General features: G+C 38.6%; 1 protein-coding gene across 5 annotated transcripts in view; it reads left to right on the top strand.

The window, feature by feature from the left end:
- The window catches only part of VGLL4 (vestigial like family member 4), a 134,104-nt gene that overhangs the window by 93,182 nt on the left and 18,982 nt on the right, over positions 1 to 21,940 (top strand). For 4 of the 5 annotated variants that reach the window (XM_090022646.1, XM_090022647.1, XM_090022645.1 and 1 more), the window contains one exon: positions 4,715 to 4,904. In XM_090022646.1, coding sequence (XP_089878772.1) covers positions 4,715 to 4,904 — 190 coding nt within the window. Of the gene's footprint in view, positions 1 to 4,714; positions 4,905 to 13,477; positions 13,552 to 21,940 lie in introns of those variants that run through there. The other variant, XM_090022649.1, reaches the window with a different exon arrangement.

Raw genomic sequence — 21,940 nt, 5'->3', positions numbered from 1 at the left:
TTGGAATTGCAGTTAGAAATTGTTTTTTTAGAAAGTCGATGCATGTACTTGGAGTGGGCAAATCTCAAGTGAGGGAAATGGTGCAGAGAGTACAGAAGAGAGGGAAGGTGGTGTTTAATGTCACAGCTCTTCCATTTGCATGTTCCTCATAGAATTTTATTTTAGTCTGTCAAGTTAAACGCAGCAGTATCTTGTAAGTCTTTAGTTGGAAAGATTAAGCCTTTCATTTCTGAATTGTAATTAATGAACAGATTTGATAGACTAATGGCAGCCAGCTGGAGGAAACAAATTGGGAGGGGGAATAGGATATGGTAGCCATGTCTGAGCAAGCAGGTTGGAGACCATACTAAGTAGCTGGGTTAGGAAGGAAGAAAGCTAACTGCTAAACTTGTGTGTATTTATTTTATTTTCAATCTTCGTAATTCATGGGGTATTCTGATGTATTTTGCTATCAAATCAGCAGTTGTAAAACATGATTCACACCATTTTGAAGTTTGTATTGTGTATGACAGTTCAGCAGAGACACGGAGTTTACTGTAATACAAGAGAAACACAAGCACTATTACTGAATCAGTGCTTTAGAAAACATATCAAGGTGTGGTGGCTCTAAACAAAGCAATTAGTTATGAGCTGCTCCTTTCCCAAACACACGGTTTAGTTTACGTCCTTTAAATTGAACAAACTTCAGGTTTAAGCAGGTGATTAAACAAAAGAACATTTTTGCTGACTGCAGGGACTTCTGAAAACTGAACTGTGTATTATTGTAATACTTGTACTATAATGTATGTCACATTACTAAGATTAATAAAATTACTAGGATTAATAGTTACAAGCAGAACTATTTGAAAGAAGCAGATATGAAGTGCCTTAGACTGCTGTGTCTTGAAACAAAGAGAAGTATTATGAGAGAGAGAATGAAATAAATATGCATCAACTATCTGTGCTTCAGTTGCAGCCCAAATGCAGGCCTAAACAGTAATGAATTTTGAAGACTGGATAAGGCCTTTTGGAATTTGATGAAATACAGTTGTTTTATCAGAGTGTTGTCTTGCCAATAGGGTGATGTCAGTCTGGTGTGGTCAGACAGAGAGAGACAAATCCAGTCAGTAAAACAGCATTTTGTTTGGTAGACTTGAGTTGTGGTTTTTTCTCTCCCTGATTTAAATTCAAGTACAATAGAGGAAAAAATTGAAAACAACCCCTTTTTATTTACTTTAAAAAAAATGTAAACCAGTTATAGGCATAATCAGTCTTAGGGGCCACGTGAAAAGCTTAAGATTGTGGTGTGGTATAAATACAGGATAATTCATGTGGGCACAGTCTTGTTTATAAAACACTTTATCCCCACAAATGATGATGAGGCCATTACTGCTTGTTATGGACCTCTGCTGAATTCTCATCTTCTGGGCCCTATATGTCTAGGGGTCCAGTCCTGTAAGGAGTTGATTATCTAAAAAAGGTGTTCAGGACTTTACAGGACCAGCACTGAAGTAACGATATCTTTATGAAATTGAGGTCGCCTCTATGTTGATTTGATTAATGTTCACTAAGTGATTTTGTGCTCTGGAAAAAATCCTCATACCTCTCAAAACTAGCCAGTGGCTTCAGTACACTTGGAAAAATGATCACAATACTTTATACCAGGGATATGCAACTTCAGAGTGCCTGAGGGCCCCATATTCCACACAAGCTGTGGGCAACAGATAGCACACCATGCGGGCTGCATGACACAGGGGCTGGGTGGGCTCCCTGGGACCCCCACCATGTGCAGGCTTCCCACTGCACAAGCATTGCAAGTTTGCCCACTGCCACCACTGTGTAGGCAAGCCCCCACTTCTGCTGCTACCACTTCACAAGTGATCCCCAACTATTGCTGTGCAGGCAGCACAAGTTCTTCTTTGCCATCATGCAGTGGACTCCAACTTTATAGGGCTTGGTGGGATTTTATTAAAGAGCTTCTTGCTGTGGTAGGTTTCTTCTAAAAAGCTTTAAATACCAAGTGCTAAAGACAGTCATAACATTTTGGAGAGAGTGTGGACTCTCCTACCAAATGTGATTAATTTAAGCACCATAGACATTCTCATGAGGATATAACTTTTTAAAAAAGAACTTATGACACTTTTTACAAGTACAAACAGCTGGATCAAGAATATTAACTAAACTGTCTCTTAGATTTTCCATAGTGTCAAGCTGCCCTTTTCCCTTGAAAATCAAACAGTTTCTAGATTGGCTAATGGATAATATTGATAGAGTTTGCTTTTTGCAGATGCAGTGGCCCAGATCTAAAAAGGTATTGAAATCAGTAGAAATTGGGTACCCATTACTTTTATGGGTCTTGGCATAGGAGACTTCAGAGGTGATCTTGGATACTGTGTAGGAATGAAGAATTCATGTATATGGCTGAGGAAAAAGCATCAAACTCTTTAGAATGAACAAGATTTTAATTTCAAACGGGTTCCCCCCTCCACCCTCAAACAGTAAGGAAGGTGATTCTCTACCCATTAGAAGCTGATCTGATAGAATATACTACTGCTAATGCATTAGCTTGTATCAGAATTTGACCCTGATCTCTGTGTTGACATTTTTATGCAATATTAAAGGCTGAAAAGTGTAATGTGGAATTTTACTAATCAGATTATTAACCAAAATGCTTCTTCTTTGTAAAGGCTTTTTCTGCTTGGGAGAAGGGATTTTCCGTTAACAACTTGGTTATTTAATGCTGCAGGAAGCCTGCATATCTAACTTCAAAATTTCTCCTGTAGAAGTTTTTGCTATTTAGTTTTAAGACAGAAAGTTCCAATTTAGTTTTGCCAGAGACTTTAATAGAAATCATAACTTGTGGTATGTTATAGGTCAACATATATATGCTAGTTTATATCTTGCTGACTAAATTAACAAAACGTTTATTTTTACCAGTAAACATTCAGGAGGTATTTCTCCTCACTTGTTCTTTTTCCAACAAAATATTACTTGTTACACACATGGAATAAGGTAGCTTTCTATAAATCGTCTATGCATCAATGAGCATATGAAATTGTGTGGTGGTAGACAACGATTTCCTTTTTCAGGTACCATTCAGCTATAGATGAAGTTGACTTTATCCTAATTTTATTCCTGAAAAGTGTTCCCCAGTGGAAATTGAAATGACTCAGGAACTGAAGGAAAAATGTCATTTTAAAGCTGTGATGAAAGTCTCTGTGTCTCTGTCTCTCTCTGGCTCATTGAGAAATAGTACCAGAGTAGATGAAGTTGATAGTCTAGCTTGCCTCCAAACCCCATAACACCCCAAAAGAGGCTTTTCTTAGTCAAAAAGACTTTTTGGGATTTAAATAAAATGTACCACAGTAAAGGTATACATTTCAATAAGGACAGTATAAGAGGTTAACACTATGCTGTAGGCCAATCATATAGACAAAACTGTAATTGCAGTGGTAAAAAGATTTCCCCCCCCCCCCAGTTTTAAAGACCTGCTATACATCAGTGTATGGATGTGCTGTGTAGGAGTTAAATGCATTGCTTCTGGAATATGTATAGACAACTCCTGCATGCTGTGAAGAGGATTTCCTGTGAAGTATCAATTGTATAAAACCTGTGATGAAGCGTATCCACTGGATTTACGACCAGTTTATCTAGCTGAAAAGTAACTTTCTTAGGATTAAGGTTTTATGATCCTTGTACCAGATAGTAGGGCTGTTTGAAGCTTCAGTTGCTGATTCAATTCAGAGGAGCTTCAGTTGCTGATTCAATTCAGAGGAGCTTCAGCCTGATTTGGCGGCCAAATCTCTGAATCCGAATCGAATCAGGAGTCCCATTAATCTCTCTGAATTGAATCGGAAGCCTCTGATTCGATTTGGAGAGATTCGATGATTTGGATATAGACACAGCTTTTATATGTTTTTTGTTAATTACTCCAAGCATGTTTTTAAAGAGTAGATTAAAAAAAAAGGTTTTGAGCCAAATTTACACAGTGTCAATAAGAGCAGATTCTTTTCTCTCTCTTTTTATCTGACTGACTTGATTTGGGAAATTTATAATAAAATTATTTGAGTATTTCAAAATGTTGCATAAATTCAATCTTGAGTTTCTGACACGTGAACTATAGTCCTGCATTTTAAAAAACATTAGTGTGGGGAAGGAAAAAACATATTCTTTGCAAAAAAACCAAAAATTCAGTCATGCTTTGTAGACTGAGTAGAAGGCAAGGCAAGATGGCACTTTTGAGACTGGTTCAGAGTGGCACCAGCTTTTGTAAGTGACAGCCTGCAAGTTAGTCCCTAAGGTGCCACCCTGCCACTACCTTCTGTATGACTTCAAACTAACACTGCTAACCACATTTTTTAGACTGGGTAATGACAGTTTAGTATTGGGTTTGGGTATCCTTGTAAAAAAAAAAAATGCAAATAAAAATATTTTAAGACTGCCAGTTAGCTCAACCTCAAAGATCATCTGAGGTTGGTATACTACTCCTTTCCATATTGCATTTTTCAACAGTACCTTAATTTCAATAGTTCTATTTTAAACTGGATCCTAAACAGTCTCTTGGTTTACAAAAATGGCTCAAGAATTATACCTCATACTTTGCTTCTGACCACATTTTTAACTGTGTCCTGAATGCACCTCACATTACTGTGTCAAGGGTTCTCCCTTGAGAGCTGTTTTTAAAGGGGTTGTTGTTTTCTCTCTATGTTCATTTTACCTTGTGCTTTTCTTGTAGGTGAAGCAGCTCTAAGAAGTGAGCCCAAAATGCAGTCTCTTCCAGTATCCTCTGCTTTATCCAACCATCGAACAGGTCCTCCTCCCATCAGCCCCAACAAGAGAAAGCTCAGCATGGACCAAGGGGATGATGAGCTAGACTGTGAAAATGAACACATCTCTAAAATGAGTCGAATGTTCAGCCCACACCTGTAAGTTTCCGTTATTAAATATCTTTACTTTGTAACCACTTAACATCCAATACCACTGCTAACCCTTAACTAAAACCATTTTTATGTGCTAAAAATCATACTGTACTTCACATAGAGGGCCACACTCTTCCTTTGTTTCTTTATGAAAATCAAAGGAATTACATGGCAACTCTTTTTACAGCCACAGGTAAAAAGAATTACTGACAATTTACATCAGAACATTTATATCTGAGTATGGTTTTAAAAATACTCTTTTCTTCTTTCAACCTGCTCCTACATCCCCAGCTGCTAAGCTCACTAATCCTGGTGGGGAAAGAAAGCCAGAAGTGCTTTGTATTTTCTGTGGCTGGGAGACTTAGAGACAGCTGCTTGGGAAAGTCAGTACTGACTACTGGACAGGCTGCAGTTGTTGCTAAAGTCATTTATGTGATCCCACTGCAGTGCTGATGGTGCATTTCATTAGGATGTAAAACTCTGCAGACAGGTAAGATAGAAATGAGTTCAGGTATTCTGGGGGAAGATTATCAGGGCTTTGTTCTTGCTGCGCTCTCTCATTCCAAAGAATGCAGCTCTGGTTGGCGGCATGTCCAGGCTTAAAGATTGTTTTCATTCTTGACTAGAGGAAGTCATCAGAGTAGTTCAGGATTCAGAGGTAGCTTGATAACTGCATGCTGTTCCTGCTGCCTCAGCTCAAACAGCCCTCTGCATTCCATGCATTCCACTCTACTTTGGACTGTTGTGTTCAGTCATAACATGAGGACAGAGGTATTTATCCTCAAATAAATCACCATAGTGTTAGTCAGAGGCTGGGTCTGCAGTCTGCAGGCTTGGAATTTGTTACAAATCAGGAATCCAGCACTGAAGTAATGCAAAACAATGAAAGCTCACAAGTGGGAAAGGACTTCTCACTTACAGTGGGGCTTTTTTTAAAAACTTTTTATAGCCCTTCACTCCGCCCCTTGCAGTACAGACGTCTAACTTTAGAAAGAAGTATTTTAGTGGCAATAAATAACACATAGAGATTTGTATGCAAGTTATAATTTTATATAACTTAATAGAAAATGTATATAATTGTCAAAACTCACATGTTGGAAATACAATAAAACACAGCTAGTAATTATATATATATATTGTGCCACTTTACACCGTGGAGACCATAAAAAGATGGCGTTTGTACTGTCTAATTCACATACAACCTAAATTGGCTTCAGACCTAGAACTTTGGAAACAGAAGGTGAAGTACATAGAATCTTTTAGATTTTAAAAGTAACTTAATACCTGATCTTGTTTTTCTATGTAAGATAACTTTATCTAGCAAATTATTCTTCCAGTGGACTCATAGAGGAAAGATGCATGTTTCCCTACAAATAATAAGAAGCAAGCAGGATTGCTTGCCTTCTGGTCCCAAAAGTTCAAATCAAGTCATTTAACAAGTGGCTCTAGTTCAGGAAAAAAATACTTAGATTAGCATGTATTCTACCATTTTCATTTTATTTTATTTTGAAAATAATTGTAGCGGATACTGTACAGACCAAAGGTGGCAAAAACACAAACGTTTTAGAAGTCTCAGTTAACAAACACTCCTTGAATTTTGCATTATTAAGCAAAAATATTTTCAAACGATTTCCAAGTTTTTCTTCCGTTCTAATTATTTACGTTCTTGCGTTATCAACCTGCATTCAAGATGACTTCAAATTTAAGATGACCCTGTACTAATTAAATTTTCTACATGGAAAATAATACATTTGTCTTAATTTTTCCATGCACAAAATTTAATTATTGGAGGATCATCTTAAAATTGTTTCCAGCTTGACCTCTGCATCTTGCTGTCCTGCCATTTTCCTTTTCCTCCTCACCCCTATCTGCACCCCTGCCACCTGCCTTTAACCCAGTCCCTTGACCTGTGACCACATCCTTTGATCTGTGTTGCTGCCCAATCAGCAGCATGCCAGGGGGATGGTGAAGCAGCACAGGTCAGGGGACATGGAAGCAATGTGGTGGGGTGTAGCATGGCAGTGTGCACTGCTGATGCTGCTGTGTTCAGGCAGAGGATCAGGCTGCATCCATGGACCTATGCTGCTGCAAGGCACATATGGAGGCAGGGTTGGGTGGCAGTGTGGGTTGGGGGATGTGCTACTGCCCCATCCCCTGACCTGTACCTGCTGCTCCAGTCCCCCACCCAAATGCTGACCTGTGCTGCTGCTTGATCCCCCATCTGATCCTGAAGTGTGGTGCTGCCCCATCCCCCACCTGATCTCTGACTTCCTTTGCCACCTTTTCCTGGACCCTAACCCAGGACCCTGACCTGCAGTCAGTGCTCTGCTGCTGACTCCAAGCAGCAGTGCCAGCTCCAGCCCCAGGACCATGTCATGTCACACTGGTACTTGAATCCAAGATGAGACTTGTTTTTCCCCCAATGTTGACCAGGGCGGAGGGCATCTCATCTTGAGTAAATATGGAAAGTGCATTATCCAAGGTTTTGTAAAGTGTTACAAACATTTATGATTAAAAAAAAAACATTAAACATCTGCAACTGAAGCTCATTTCCTTTACCACTAAAGCAATCACAGTAAATTTGAGGAAAGAAGTATTGTGCAGAGTATTATTGACAGTAACATCAGCTTGGAGGGGCTAGAAAAGATAGTTTGGCGACCTTTTCTTTAGGAAAAAACAATTCAGGTTTAGATACTTTTGCTGCCCTTTGAATATTAGGTGAGAAGATTAATACTTTTCCATATGAACAAGAGGATCATAACATTTCAGTTGTTTGCAGGTGTGTTAGAACAGATTTGAGAGAGTTGTACTTATTGGAATTAGGGAAAACAGTGACATTTTCTGTGCCCAAATAGACACTTATTCTACTACTTTGATGTGGTGTTATGTAGGAGTGTAGACTTAGCTTGATCCATATCCAGACTCCTGCCATTAGAACCTGGATTGTGGGCCCTTTCTGGTGACTAGTCTAAAAGCATATAGCTCCAGTCTAGGAAGTGGCATTACTAGGGCCCATGATGCAGTAATTTAGATTTCGTAGTCTCAAGGCAGGCAGACTACAAAAAGCAGGCTTCCCTAAGCCTGTCCTGTAGCAAATTGCAGCCCCTTTCCTACGGCAGAACTCACTGACAATGAGTGGGGAGTTGCTAGTGATAAAACACTGCCACTCTCTTTTAAGAAATAATCCCGTCATGTGTAGCTACCATGAACAGTCAGTGGATGCATATTATGTCCCTTGTGCCATCTTGGAACAGCTTTATTTGGAAATGGAAACCCTTATCAGTCTTTTGTGCCTTTTTGTCTGTCGTCTTTGTTAGCTTTCTAAAATCACAAAGTAGGTGTGCAAAAAGATCGTATTGTACCTGTGATCATGATTAAACAGGATTGTATCTGCACCTTTATAGTGTAGGTTATAAATGGTAAAACCTTTTCTAATAGTTTGACTTAAACGCTAAGTTCCTATCACCAGACACCAAATGGGATGCGAATAAATCTATCTGAAGATTTTGGAACTGCAGAAGAAGTTGATAGAAACTGATAATTTGTTTTGGAATCAGTTTTGGACCTTCCAGGTGAATCTTTAAGATTCATATGCCTATGCTGATTAATTTTAGTCTAAAAAGCAAAGTTTGAGGTTCTCTGTTTAAAAAACGTATTTTTCTAACATTAACAAATAGTCACAAGGAAAATAATTTTCTTTTACCAGCATCCCACCACTTTTTTTCTATTGCATGCAACAAGTATAGTCCCTATTGAGAATTTGTTTTACTTTTTCTACGTTTCCCTTTTTTAAGTCTCTCAAATATGTTACTTTTGAAAAGCATTACTGACTTGTGCATGTTACAGTAAAAGCTTTGTTATCTGGCACTGATGGGGAATGAAGGGTGCCGGATAACAAGATATGTCGGTTAATTGAGAGGCCTGAACAGGCGTCTTTGCCTGTTCAGGCTGCCTCTTTTCCCACTGTGTCTGAGGCGTTGCCGCCCCTCCCGTAGCATTGCCGACCCTCCCACCGCGACATTCCTACGGGCCCTGAGGGACAGGGAGGTGGGTCCTGTGCAGTTTGCTATGCCCTGGGCCATGGGCACTTCTGGTTTCACTGTACCTTACAAGCTGGCATGCCAATTAATAGAACATGCCAGCTTGTAAGTTTAATGGAGCTTTTACTGTATAACCCTAGCCAGACTAAAATATGCTTTATGCTGGTCTTTGTTTTTAAACAGTTCAGAGAAGCATGTTATTTTAAGCAAAGAACATATTACTATTTTCTTATACAGTTTGAGTAAATTCCCTGTGATTTACAGAACAGTTCTTAGGAACTTGATTTATGTAGGAGCTGTAAGTGCTGTACATAAACCTGTTTGGCTGGGGAGGTGTACAGACCTTGTGTTAAAGCAGGAGCCTTTATATTACATTTCTGTGACCTATTTGTTTTTTTATGGCAGCTCCTGTTTAATATTATGTGTATCTGGGTGTTGTGATGCAAGTGTAACACTAATGAAGTGTTGTACCTTTAAGTAAAGGTCTCAGACCTGACCTATGTTGTGTGGGTTTCTTGTTTGTCAGGCTAGAGGCATTTTCTCATTTTCACAGTTCAGCTGAAAACAAAGGCCTCCTTATCCTTGCAGAGAGCTCTTAAGAGCTGACATCAGCCTTTTCCCAGCAGGCATCATTTCTGCCTTAAGAGTCCTTGCCGGGGACTGGGAAGCCCGATAACAGATTCTTAACATGGCATTTTCTTTGCTAAGTAACAGAATGAGTAAATGCCAATTGCACCAAGAGCTTAGTGTCAGAAAAAAGTGACATTGATGTGTTTTTACTTGTCTTGTTACTAGGAACTAGCAAGTACGTAACTCCTAACTGTATTTGCAGTAAGGGGGCAGTTATGGCTGGTTCTTTAGTGTAGGTAGAAATCATTGCAATGTACTGATAGTATTGTTTTCTTAGTTAGCGCACTGTAATGTCAAAACAATATATTTAGTTGTTAAAGTGAAGATGATGATGATGATGATGGATGTTGGTATTTTCTTGGCTTTGTTTCTACTTTTAAAGATATTCGTGATTCTTGCCATCTTAAAACACGTTGGAAAGACATTAGCATTTTCTGTTTCCCTGCATGCTGCTCCAGTTTGAACATTTTTCTTTTGTAACTTGACAAAGATTAAATTCATATACATATTATATTTTTGTCTCTATCTTTGAGTCACGGTCCACTGTTTTGTAAGATTAGGATAGCTGTGGAAATAAATGTGCATATAATAATATCATACTTTTGTGGCAACAAATTGCAGCTGTACAAGTTTGAGGGTTAATCTCTTGATCTGTGTAGCATAAGAATTGGGTTATTATCATAATACAAGACAAAGATCTTTGTCCTTATATTATACATATGAAAATACTTTTTAAAGTGATGTTTAATTTGAGACTCAACCCAACAAAATAAGTAATTTCGGAGTGCAGACTGTTTCTCTGTTCTTGCTAGGATTGTGGTGTATATTATTCATACAGCTAGGCTGGGTTCTGTCAGTGGAGTTTCCAAGATGCTGTTGCACTTTGGAGGCTTCATACTATCCAAATCTTGTGAGTCTTTTCTGCTGTGTAGAGTCCTCACAGCAAATCATTAAGATTTGCCTATTTGCCACTCTCCAGCTGTTTTCAGAATATATTGGACTGCAGATGTCATGATGTGTTCAGTAAGGTTACCTGGCAATGACAGAAAGGAAGGGATTTGAGTGTGATCTTGAGTTCCAAAGACCAATTAAGTGCTAGATACTCCAAATATTTGCTTCTTATACAGTAAAACACTTCATCTTGTTCTCTAGCAATCCCTAGCCATTCAGAGAAAGCAGTTTTGGTGTACATCAAAGAGTCATGTTCATAGTCTTTTGCAGGAGATTAGGTGATAGTTCCAAGGTCTCTTTGGGGATGAGTTAAAAAGGGTTATCATGGGGTTGAGGGTGGCCTGGGGAGTCCTATAAATGGCCCTGACTTTGAACTCCAGGGTCTGTTTGGTTGTACCGCCAAACATAAAGCTGCATTTAAAAGTACTTTAAATCACTATGGAGGATTTTGGAGAGGAGGGGGTTACTGATACCTGAACAACCAGGTTCCCTTCTGTTTTGCTTTTAGGGATCTGTAGTAGAAGGTTTTCTGGTGTAAACAGGATTTTTTGGTGATAGGTTTTATTGGTTACTGCATGGTTAGTCAAGCTTTCATGCACAAAATACCCTTCTTCAGGTATAGGCTTCACATCTTCCTGATGTGAAGGGGCTTTTGAAGTAGGTAAACATTAAGGAGCATGTTTAAGTCCACCCTGGTTCTGAAAGCCAATTAAATACATACTTAATTTCAAGCACATGTTTTCAGTCATTGCTGAACTGCATGCTTTCCTGACAGGACCAGAATTTGGTGCAATTTTTGCCATCTATGCTAAACAAAAATACCTACTCTTTTTTTTCAGACCTTGGATATGTGTTTCGTTAGTGATACAATAGATAGTTATTAGTCAGCTCTGTACTTTTAAGCAGAATGGTTTTGCTAACCAGCTCCAGAAGTGTGCTATTTAATACTTTCCATTCCTGTCATGCTCCTATTAGAGAAATACAAATTCTATAGACATTTCAGCCTTAAGTTTTACAGCAGCCTTGTAAAGTAGGGAAGTAGTATTCATACTGTACAGTTATATGAATGCAGACATCATACTGCAGCTTTCGACCAATTCTTGAGTTGCCTAACATGTATAAACAGTTCTGTTACGCCTTGGCTAGGAATAGACATTGCATTTATCACATAACCTATTGTGCCTGTGAGTGATTGTCCCAGAGTAGAAAATTGAGGTATTCACACACTTCAGTCAGGGTTTAGTGAACAGCTGAATGCATTGGTGTTTTCTGCCATTGATTCAATGATGCAATCCTGGGACAACCATACAGACACATTTTGTGACGTCTCCAGGCAAACTACTAGCACTTGCTATCCTGTTAATCTTTTTGGGGGTTTGTCCCGAGACAACAGGCATGGATATCTGAACTAGCACTTTGTCCTGGGAGAAAATGATTTCTCCAGGGACAAATGTGACATCTGTGCATAGCCCTTCTGGGCACACAAGTGGTCTCTTTAGGATGATGTTTGAACATCCCTGGAAGGCAATCCTATTCCTCTAATGGCTGTAATTTTATGTGCAAAGGGGATAATAGAATCACTTGTATGCTTTAGTCAGTTAATTCAGGAGTTGGTTACAGGCTGCATTTTGAGCATCCACTAGGTGAAATATAGTTCTGCCTGAAGTGACTTGCTCTAGGTCACATGGAAATCTGAAGCACCTAAGAATAGAGCTCTTGCATTAGGTTGTCTTATTCGGAAGACTTGTTCCTTTTCACAAAATGGATCATTTTACATTGAACAAGTTTTTGTGTATATTTACAGTGGAGTGAAATTTAGCATAGCAGATACCAATCAGATCCAAGTAAGAGGCAAGGAAATAAACTCATTTAAAAGCATACTGTTTCAATATATGGAAACAAAAGTTTTAAACACACTTCTTTTCTTTTAACCTTTATTCCAGATGTTTCCTTCAGTTTGACAGATGTACCATTTACTAGAAAGTTGCACTCTTGAGAATTGGAATGTTATGGACACAGTTGCTATAGACAGTGATTCTGTAAGGGCAGAATTTGGAATAAAGCCTTACATTAACTTCTGGTTGAATAAGTAAATTTTTCTCCCCAAACTAAAAATGCAGGACTGGACAATCTCCTTTCATTTTTTCTTATACTGTAATCTGCAAAAACATGCTAACTTGCTTTTAACTCATTCATGCAAAATTGCTGAGTGCTGACTCCCAAAAAATGGTGTTCTTTTTTTAGTGCTAAAAGGTGGAAGATGTTACTTAAGCTCTTTTTAAGATGGGCTAGCTTTACTACTCAGAAAAGCACGTTCAACCTTCTCCAGAAAGAAGTACTTTTCTTCCTCACTTTTGGTACCTGGTTTGAAACCAGTTACTCAAAAATGAATATGGAAAAGCCAATAAACACATCATTTAATGTACTACTTCTAGCACTGGTAATCTTCTTTTTGATATTTTCAAAGAACATTAACTTTGAGAGGAAAGCGTAGACAGATTTTTGCGTGTCTTTTCTGGCCACCCTTTAGAAACTTGAGAGCTGGCTTCCTGTATAATAATGCCGTGAAGTCTGCTACTTTGTTTCTTCAGAAGCCAGGCTGATTCCTACAGTGAACTTCACTGGAGAGCTTCCTATCCTTTGTATGACTTTAAAATAAAAAAATGAAAAGAGATGCAGAAGTTAAATATGTTAAACAGAACCTAATGCCTAATAAAATTTTTTACAAATTGTTTTCCTATGAAATACATGTATACCAATGCATTTAAATCTGCAAGATCATAATTACAAATAAATCATGTAGGAGTGTGTTAAACTTTCTTCATAAACCGTACAGGGAAAGCTTTATTTTCATCCTATGGGCAGACCTATGTTCTTGCAACATGGTTTTTCAGAGGACTCTTATTTTGACAAGGCTTGTGCCTGCCCAGCGTTTTGTGCAGGAGACTGCTTGCCAAGTTTGTGAGGCCCAAGGCTTTCTTGTGGGAGGACGCTGGGCTGTCTTCATGCTCTTTGGCAATGATTAAAGTGAGGTTAGTACCAAAAACCCTTTCATTTTATTCCCTGAACCTTGCTTTTTCAAACCAGATGGCAACCCCATATTTTCAGCTGCAGTTAATTTAAACAGTGAGGCAGCAAGTGCTGTGCAGAGGTCCAGAGTCGATGAGTTGCTCCGGAGGGGCAGAAGTGACTTCCTTCTTAACTGTACATCAGATCCATGTTCCTAACACTGGAGTTTGTTTTGCAGAGAGGCCACAACAGTAACTGCAGCTTTCAACTGTTGATAATTAGTCCAGCTTGCACTGTAAGGACTAATATACTCTGAGGCTATTTTTCCCTTAATTAATTGAAGTAACAGTTTCAGGTGAAGTCTGACACATTAAGGGCTACCAGTGTTTATCATGTGACCATCTACAGACCTGTTTGCATATATATTTGAAAGCAGTTGCTGAGTTAGGAGTGCTGTGTGCTTTTCCTTTGAGCCATTCTTCTGGCAGGATTTCCTTCAAAGGGGGTGGGTGGGTTTTAGTTTAGTTTTTATCCTTAAAGAAAATTACAAGGGAAATAAAAGGACTTTGCTGCAATTGAAGTCTGAAGGTTCTGACCTCAGTTATTTGACCACTTCCCTCAGTGGAAATTTTGATTGAATCCTGTGTTCTTTGTAGCTGCCTCAATTTATAATAAATTTAAGAGATGCTATCACTGCTATTTGACAGGAATTAAAAAAATATTTTATATTATCTCTCTAACTACCAAGCTTTAAATGAGCTCTGTGACTGAGATGCCTCTGTCAGACTTCTCATTCACATATAATGTAGTTTAAAAAATGGAGTAGAAATGAATGTACGTACAAAAATGTTACATGCCTGCCTGTTTACTTCATTTGTTTACTTATTATACATGCCGATATGTGGAGGAATTGGAGTTCACTTGCCTATTTCATTGTATTGGCTTGGGACTGGAGTGCAGAGTACCTATAATTAAAAAAAATAAAATAATAGAGAGTAAAGGTGATTAATTTTGTGAACCATGAAAAAGACTTTTGTTTAACTATCTTGCAAATATCTTAGAACAAGAAAAGAATGTGCTAATTATTATTTAATTTGCTCTTTAATGTGGTATGGATATAGAGTTACTGTTAATAAAAGTAGCATCAAATATTATTGATGAATTAAGGTTGATTCCGCATGTCCTGCCAAAATCCAATCCTTGAAGTCATTGTCTACAGAAACTGTGTCTGTAGCTTATGTGGGAACTTTGTGCATGGCTCATTTCTTGTTTGCTTTACTATCAGCAGTGATAAGGAATGCAGCTTCCTGAATTGTACTGTTGCAAATTTCCAGTCAAAACTGTTTTTTAGCATTCATATGAATTAACTATTCATGTGCATTAAAAGCAAGCAATTAACATAACATTTTCTTTTTAAAGAAATGTACTGGTTTTGCTTTATCTGACCAACCATGTTAAAGAAAAAAATTCCATAATGAGACAAGTGTTGTGAAGCTGAGACATCCTTTGCTACTAGGCCAGAAGAGTGCTAAATACAAGACTGTCAGTCCAAGGCCAGTGTGGCTACATCTGTTCGAGTATTGTGACCATTTTGTCTTTTTCTTTAAATTATGCTGGCCTGATGTTGTAGCCTTGATGGTCCAGGAAATATGGGAGAGACTAGGATTTGCAGGGAATCACCTTGCTAGTGATTCAGTTCCTTAAACATGAATGTTGTTTAAAAACTCATCAGGTACCTTGGAGGGGTTGTATTACTTTCATTTCATACATGAGGTGGCTGAGGCATAGAGGGTAAGTGACTTGACTTTAGAGATGACATTCTGTCATGTACCCTGACACATGCAATAGTTTGGCTTCCGTTCAAGAAGCTGTCACTGGGCAACAACCGTTTTACCAGCTAGTGTCGTGCCACTAATTTCACCCTCTTAGACCAAATTAATTAACTCCTGAAAGCATCTATTCAGAAGCCTTTGGTGACTGTTAATATAGTTTGCCTCTGACCCAAAAATGGAATCTCTCTCCTGGTGTCCAGTCTCCTCCACTTAACACATGACTGAACTTAATGTCTCTGGTGATTTATATTGGTTTTCAAAGGGAGAAATTCTGTTTGAATATACTTTTTATTAACTGTCTTTTAAAAATAACTCTCCTGTAATATTCAAGATAATGTAGTTAGCATGTCTTCTTTAAAGATACAACATAGTTTCATGTCAGATCCTTCTCTTATTCATTTCTGATTACTTTAAAAGTTGGAGTCCTGGTTTGCAATTTTGGGCCTTTCCAATTTGCAAAAAGTGTTTCTTGTTTGTTTTATATATTCAGAGCAAAACTAGAGAGGTTACTGTCCTTTGAACAGCAATTTAGAGCAGTGGACAGGGGTCAAATTCGAGTTCCCTCTTTTCTTTGTAATATAGGTGGCCCCTCTTGCAGACTGTTCCTTATCACATTAGACCAGGGAAACCAGAAGTGCAGAGTTCCTGGACACATGATCAGGAAGTTCCCCTTTTCCTTTTACTTGACCAGACATTGGTATAAGATTTAGCAAGGCTGATCATTAATTGCTGTTGCTTCTTGAAAGCTCCTGTTCAGAGAGATGAAAGTTATGGTCAAGCTTTAGCTTCCATCTTGAGGTAATTTGACTAAACTTTTAGGCTACAGGTACTTGAAATTGTACCTGAAATTGAGTTTTGGTGGAGTTTTTCATGTATGCGTGTAAATCCTAGAACAGTGATCTCCAGCTCAGGGTGCCTGGGCAACCAGCTGCCTGCAAGACACTCCAATATTACTTGTGGCTACAGGAAATTAATTTAAAAGTAGGCCTCCACCTCTACAGTACAAGTTGACAGTGTAAAGCAGTGGTAGGCAACATTTTTTGGCCGGAGTGCCAAAAACCACAATGTCTACCTTGGAAGGTGCCAGAGTCCTGAAAAGCTGGAGCCCAGAGCAGCTGTTTGCAGCCTCCTGGTTGCAGCCGGCTGATGGAGCCCAGTCTGCTTGCAGCCTCCCAGCCGCCTGCTGGGAGCAGCCTGGGCTCTGTGGCTGGCAGCAGCGTGCCGAGAAAAATGGCGTTGTGTGCCATGCTCAGCACGTGTGCTGGAGGTTGCTGACCCCCAGCGTAAAGTATGATCACGGTCTCTGCATGTTACTCGCTCTATCCTGGTGCCAATGGGCCAGTGAAGGTTTGGTACCACTGTACTAGAGTGAGTGTCATGACACTGTCTAGGAAAGATCAGAAAGTGAGCTAAATTTATTAGATACAGGTTTCCCTCACTTTATGTGGTTTCTGTATGTGCGAATTTGCTCTCATGCAATGACCCTTTTTATACCAAAAATTAGTTATATGCGAGGTAAATTCATTCCTATGCGATCTGTGTGGTGGAAACCCTCAGTCAGTTGCTTTGTGCGGTACATTGTGGGAGTGACAAGCACTAAAATATAGTCTTTTTCGTTTATCTGTGCTTCTTGCTCGTTATCTGTGACATGTTTCTGTAGTTGCCATATTCCCAACTGTTTTTATTGCATTTGATAAATTATTTGCCTTTCTTGTTTTTGTTATGAAACTGTTTTCCTAGAGGATGTAGCATATATGCAAATCTGCAATCCAGGATTATAACTGTGAACAGCTAATGAGCTGTTTGTTTCAATGAATAGTTGAAGATACAGTAAAATCCCTGATATCCAGCATGAGTGGGGAATTGGGGGGTGTCGGTAATGTAAAAATTCCAGTTACTTGAGGGTACAGGTTTCTGGCTGCATGCAGAGTGGCGGGTGGGGTGGTGGCAGCCACATGTGGAGCGGCGGCAGCACAGCATGGTGGGTGGCAGGGGCAGTGGCCGCATGCAAGTTTCTCCCCTCCCCCCCCCCTTGCATCCGGCCAGCCAGCCGGAAATTTCAATTACTACAGTGTGCTAGTTAGTAAAATCCTGGATAACAAGGATTTTACTGTACCCTAAAGTAGCCCCTGTATTGCAGTCTAATATGAGAACATACGTACAACAGGATTACCTCCTTTTCTGTATTTTCTTACTGTGTATGTATATAGAAGTATGCTGTTCTGTGAAATGTCTATAGACACCCAGTACCATCAAAAGTGGAAGCATGTCCTAAGTGCATGTTCTTAAGATTGAAACTATTAAAAAAAATGTGCACACCCATACATCTTCCCACCAGCTTCCTCTTCTATAACTTGTGCATATTTCATGATCAGATTATAAAATTGAATTTAGCATTCAAGCTGTGAGAGCTCTGATGGTCTGTGACTTTCAGAAAACCAAACTGTTTTGAAAGACCTGAGACTTAGTTACTGGACAAGCTTCTGGCTAGCAGTTAAAAATCTTGGATGCCTTTATTCACTATTGTTTTCAGTGTGACACTGCAAATAAAACTAGCCACCTGCCTCTTTCATTATAAAACTGGAAGACTTGCCGGCTACAGTACTTTGCTCAAGTTCTTCACAGCTAGTTGGGTCACAGGCTGTGCCTGTAGAAGAGTGCACCAGTAGAAATGCATTCCAAAAAATGCAGGAAGGAGCAGAGCTGCTCAGTAGTGCTACAGGAAAATGATTGCAGAAGATCAGTGGTCAGTTCTTTTCTGGCTTGACTTTTTAAAGGTAGGTGAAGTAGGCACCCACCTACTAGGTAAGGAGAAGTTAGGAACAGCAAAGCAAATTTACAAGCATTAACATTTGCCGTCGAGAGTTATTTTCTGTTAAAATTGGCAATGTGGCAAAACTTGCTGTCAGACAGCACACAATTTCTGTTTAGATGAGTCAATTTTTACTTTGTTGACAAATACATAGCTTGTTTTGTACTTCTGTATATGCATAGCTGGCTAGTGGTCTTCAGTAAGGGTATAAATTGTTGTGGCCAACTGTAGTTTAATATCTCAGAAAAAGTGAAAGGGAGACCAGCAGTGTAAACAACATTGTGAAAGCAAGTCAAGCACTTGTGAGATTTCTGAAATCAGTTATCCTGCTTACAACTGATAGTTGAAGGAACCCAGTAAAGAAACCTAGGGATTTTAAGTGCTGGGTAGAAGCCTGTCCAGTCCAAAAAATTGTCTCAGTTCTTCAGACCAGAACTCTGGCTTTCTTGGGCTGTCAGGCAGTTGGATTTCTCTGAGCTTAAACATCAAGTTCATTTTAGAAATCTGACCTTTTAAGCATGCACAAATTCTGGAAAAGGAAAGATAAATTAAAAACGGATGGCTTAGAACTTGGGATAAGAATATGCGTGTGTAGGAACATGGTTTTTGGTTTGTTTGTTTTTGGGGGGGGGGCTTAATGATTCCCCCCCTAAATATATGAACTTAAAGCATTCTTTCACTGATGCAGTGGAACCTTCTAGGAATGAATGTTCACACAATCCTTTAAACATGCTGGTGTTCCTACTTCTGAAAATTAACCTGTAATGAAAGAGTTTTAGTTCTGATCAGTCTGGAGAGCTTTCTTTAGCCAGGAATTATGTTCAGGACTCACTCAAAAAACATATTGAGTAAACTAGGAAAACACAAGTAATCATCAGGTCATATGAACAATTATCATATGCAAAGAGACTTAGAAATTAGACTGGAGCAAGATCTTATGATTGATAAAGAAAAACAGTGTCAAATGAATTGGCAAGCTCTTTTAGAAAAGATTTGCAATTTGATCGGACTGCATGGAATAGAAAACATTCCTCGAAGTTATTCAGTGAACAAGGTCTGTTCATCCCATATTGAGAGGTTTGGGGGTTTTTTTGTTTTTTTTTAAGTTTGTGAAATTTAGCAAATATGGACTCTCTGGTACAAGATCATCTCAAATTATTTCAAAGGAATATTACTTGGGAAAGAATATTTTAACTGAAATTATTCATATTTTAGGTATATGACTGATAAGGTTTTGGCACACATGAATCTGTCATACTTGACTATATCAAGGACATTAATAAACAAAAGCAGATGGCAGTCGTCGTTAGATTTCTTAATACTACTGGCACCCTAGAAAAGAGGGTAAATATAGGACAAGTTGCACCTATGCTCAACAAAGAAGAGGATATTTGAGTATAGGCTAGATCAAAATTGCTGTGAAGGAGAAATTCATTAATAATTAATTCATTAATAACACTGAATAGCAAAATAAAACAAGGCCATCTATACTCTTCTGAGAGAACCAAATTTAATTTTTAGTTTCTATGTATGAAGGAGTAATCTTGCAGCAATAATGATGATATTTTTAGTTTGTTTTAAAGTTGCCTACTTTTGAGGCTTTTCAGTGTGGAATACTATACTAAGCTGTGAAATGGAGTGGCTGCTCAAAATAACAGGGCAAATGGGACTGGCAGGGGAGCTTCTACAACATGATGAATGAAAGGGAATATAAATAGTGATACTGGTCATTCATAGTAGATCTGCCAGTATTTTCATACCCAGACATGGAAAAGGTTTTATTAGCTTTTTAAACTTGGTTTTGTACTTTTGAGGTTGATTAGTGATTACTTCTGATAATCTGGTTGGTACTTTTAAATGCAGCTATGTAAGTAAGTTTCCTTAAAAGCTCTAAATTGGTAAATAACACTGTTATGCATTTTTCTCAGTATGTTGAAATGGCCATTACAGTATGTTGAAATGGCCCCTCCCAGCTGTTATATCATTGGTGGAAATGTTCCACCAGTCCGAAGTGTCCTCCAAGCCTGGCTTGCCGGGCAAAAGCAGCGAGCCCACCATACATTTATGTTAGTTCAGGAGAATTTCTTTAACAAAAGCAGTTGTCTTTTTTCAAAGCTCAAAAGTTTTTGAGCAAGCACTGTAGAAGCTATTATTGGCAGCTTTGTTCACCATCACTACAATTACAGATACTGTATTCTGTGCTGGTAATGTGCAGTTATCGGTAGATGTTGACTCTCATGGCAATTTTTGTGCATCAGGAATCTGAATCTTGTGAAGGGATGCTGAAGCTGCATGTCAAACCATCAAAATAATGCTTAAGTCAAGTCAAGCTGTAAATGTTAAACTGTCATCAGTTGAATGTGTGATGTTTGTATGAGGAAAAACATTCTGGACACTAGTTAAGTACTCTGAAGTGGATATATTTTCTTTCTGTAGCTGAACCATACATTCACAGCCATATTAGGTAAAGGCTATTTCAGCTAAGGAGTGTGGAATATTTGCGGTTTTCCTTAACGTGGAATAAAGTAATACTTTTGGGATCCATTTCTTAAGAAATGGCATGTTAGAAGTGAGTATAAGCAAAACTGTGTCCCCTCTACAGGGCCTCTTTTTTCCCCCTTTCCTTAAACAGTTGGCAGTCAGTTTGTTCCTCTAGGGTGGGTGTGAATTACTACCACTCTGTGCCAATAAACAGAGCAGCAGCATTTAAATGCTGTACAAAACAAGAACTGGTCAGAACAATGTGCTATAGCACCCTTGAACTGATTCATGCAGAGGACTGAAACTTTGTTTTCAATTAACAGTCTTATTATTTAGAACCCAGCTAAAGCAGACTTTCATCTAACAGTAAGGATGTATGTGGTTTTGGTCTGACATCCATCTAAGCACATGATGCCTGGTAAGCAGTGGAACCTTGGTTATAACTTATGATTCACTGGGGATAAGCATGAAAAACAATGTCTGTTTTAAGCACTGGGGAAATGTAAGAGTTGAGCAATGTGTAGTTTTGCTTAAATTAGCCTACCAGAAGGTATCTTGGGGAAAGGGGAGAAGGTTGCACCTTTTACTGGTGTGATATCTTTGCCTGCCATTTACACTCATAAGGCCAACTGGAGTTGATCTCTTTAGTGATGACACACTTATAATTGCCCACTGTGAAGTTTAAGGCTTGGAAGGACTAGAGGACAGTGAGGAATTGTTTGTGTTTGGTCAGTTAGTATAATTCAAAGAGCATGTATTTAAACAATTTTCTGGTTGTGTGAGATATATGAAGATACATCTCCCTACTAGTTTAAAAAAATCCTAGATATAAAAAAACTACTGCATTTTAGTGAAATATAATTGTCTTCAGACATAGAAGTAATTTCAAAGGCCCCTTTCACCAAAGGATAAAGTATTTAAACAAGACTGCAGCTATTTTCCAAAACCCAGTTATGTGGGACTTTTAAAACCTATAATCAAAAGAAACATATACAAACTGTACATTAAGTCTTTACACTGAATGGTGTTTTCAAAGAAGTTTCTAGCATAATAGCTTTCCTCCTCTTACTACAGACACCAATTTTGAGCAATCATAAAACTATTTTCAGTTTGAGAGACTTCTGATGCTTTTACAAATAGAGTTTATATTTTCTTTCTAGACTTCCAAATAACTTTCAGTAATGAGAACAATAATCAACCCCTATTTTTCCCCCTGTTCTGGCAAATTTTCTTTTGTACAAATGCACCATTGAGATAAATAGATGTCGATATTGATAGATGCGCACA

Source organism: Crocodylus siamensis, chromosome 11 (genome assembly GCF_052110815.1).
Source record: "Crocodylus siamensis isolate JL-2025a chromosome 11, ASM5211081v1, whole genome shotgun sequence".
Lineage (NCBI taxonomy): Eukaryota > Metazoa > Chordata > Crocodylia > Crocodylidae > Crocodylus > Crocodylus siamensis.
Note: the sequence above shows the minus strand (reverse complement) of the source record. Positions and strands in the feature narration are given on the sequence as shown.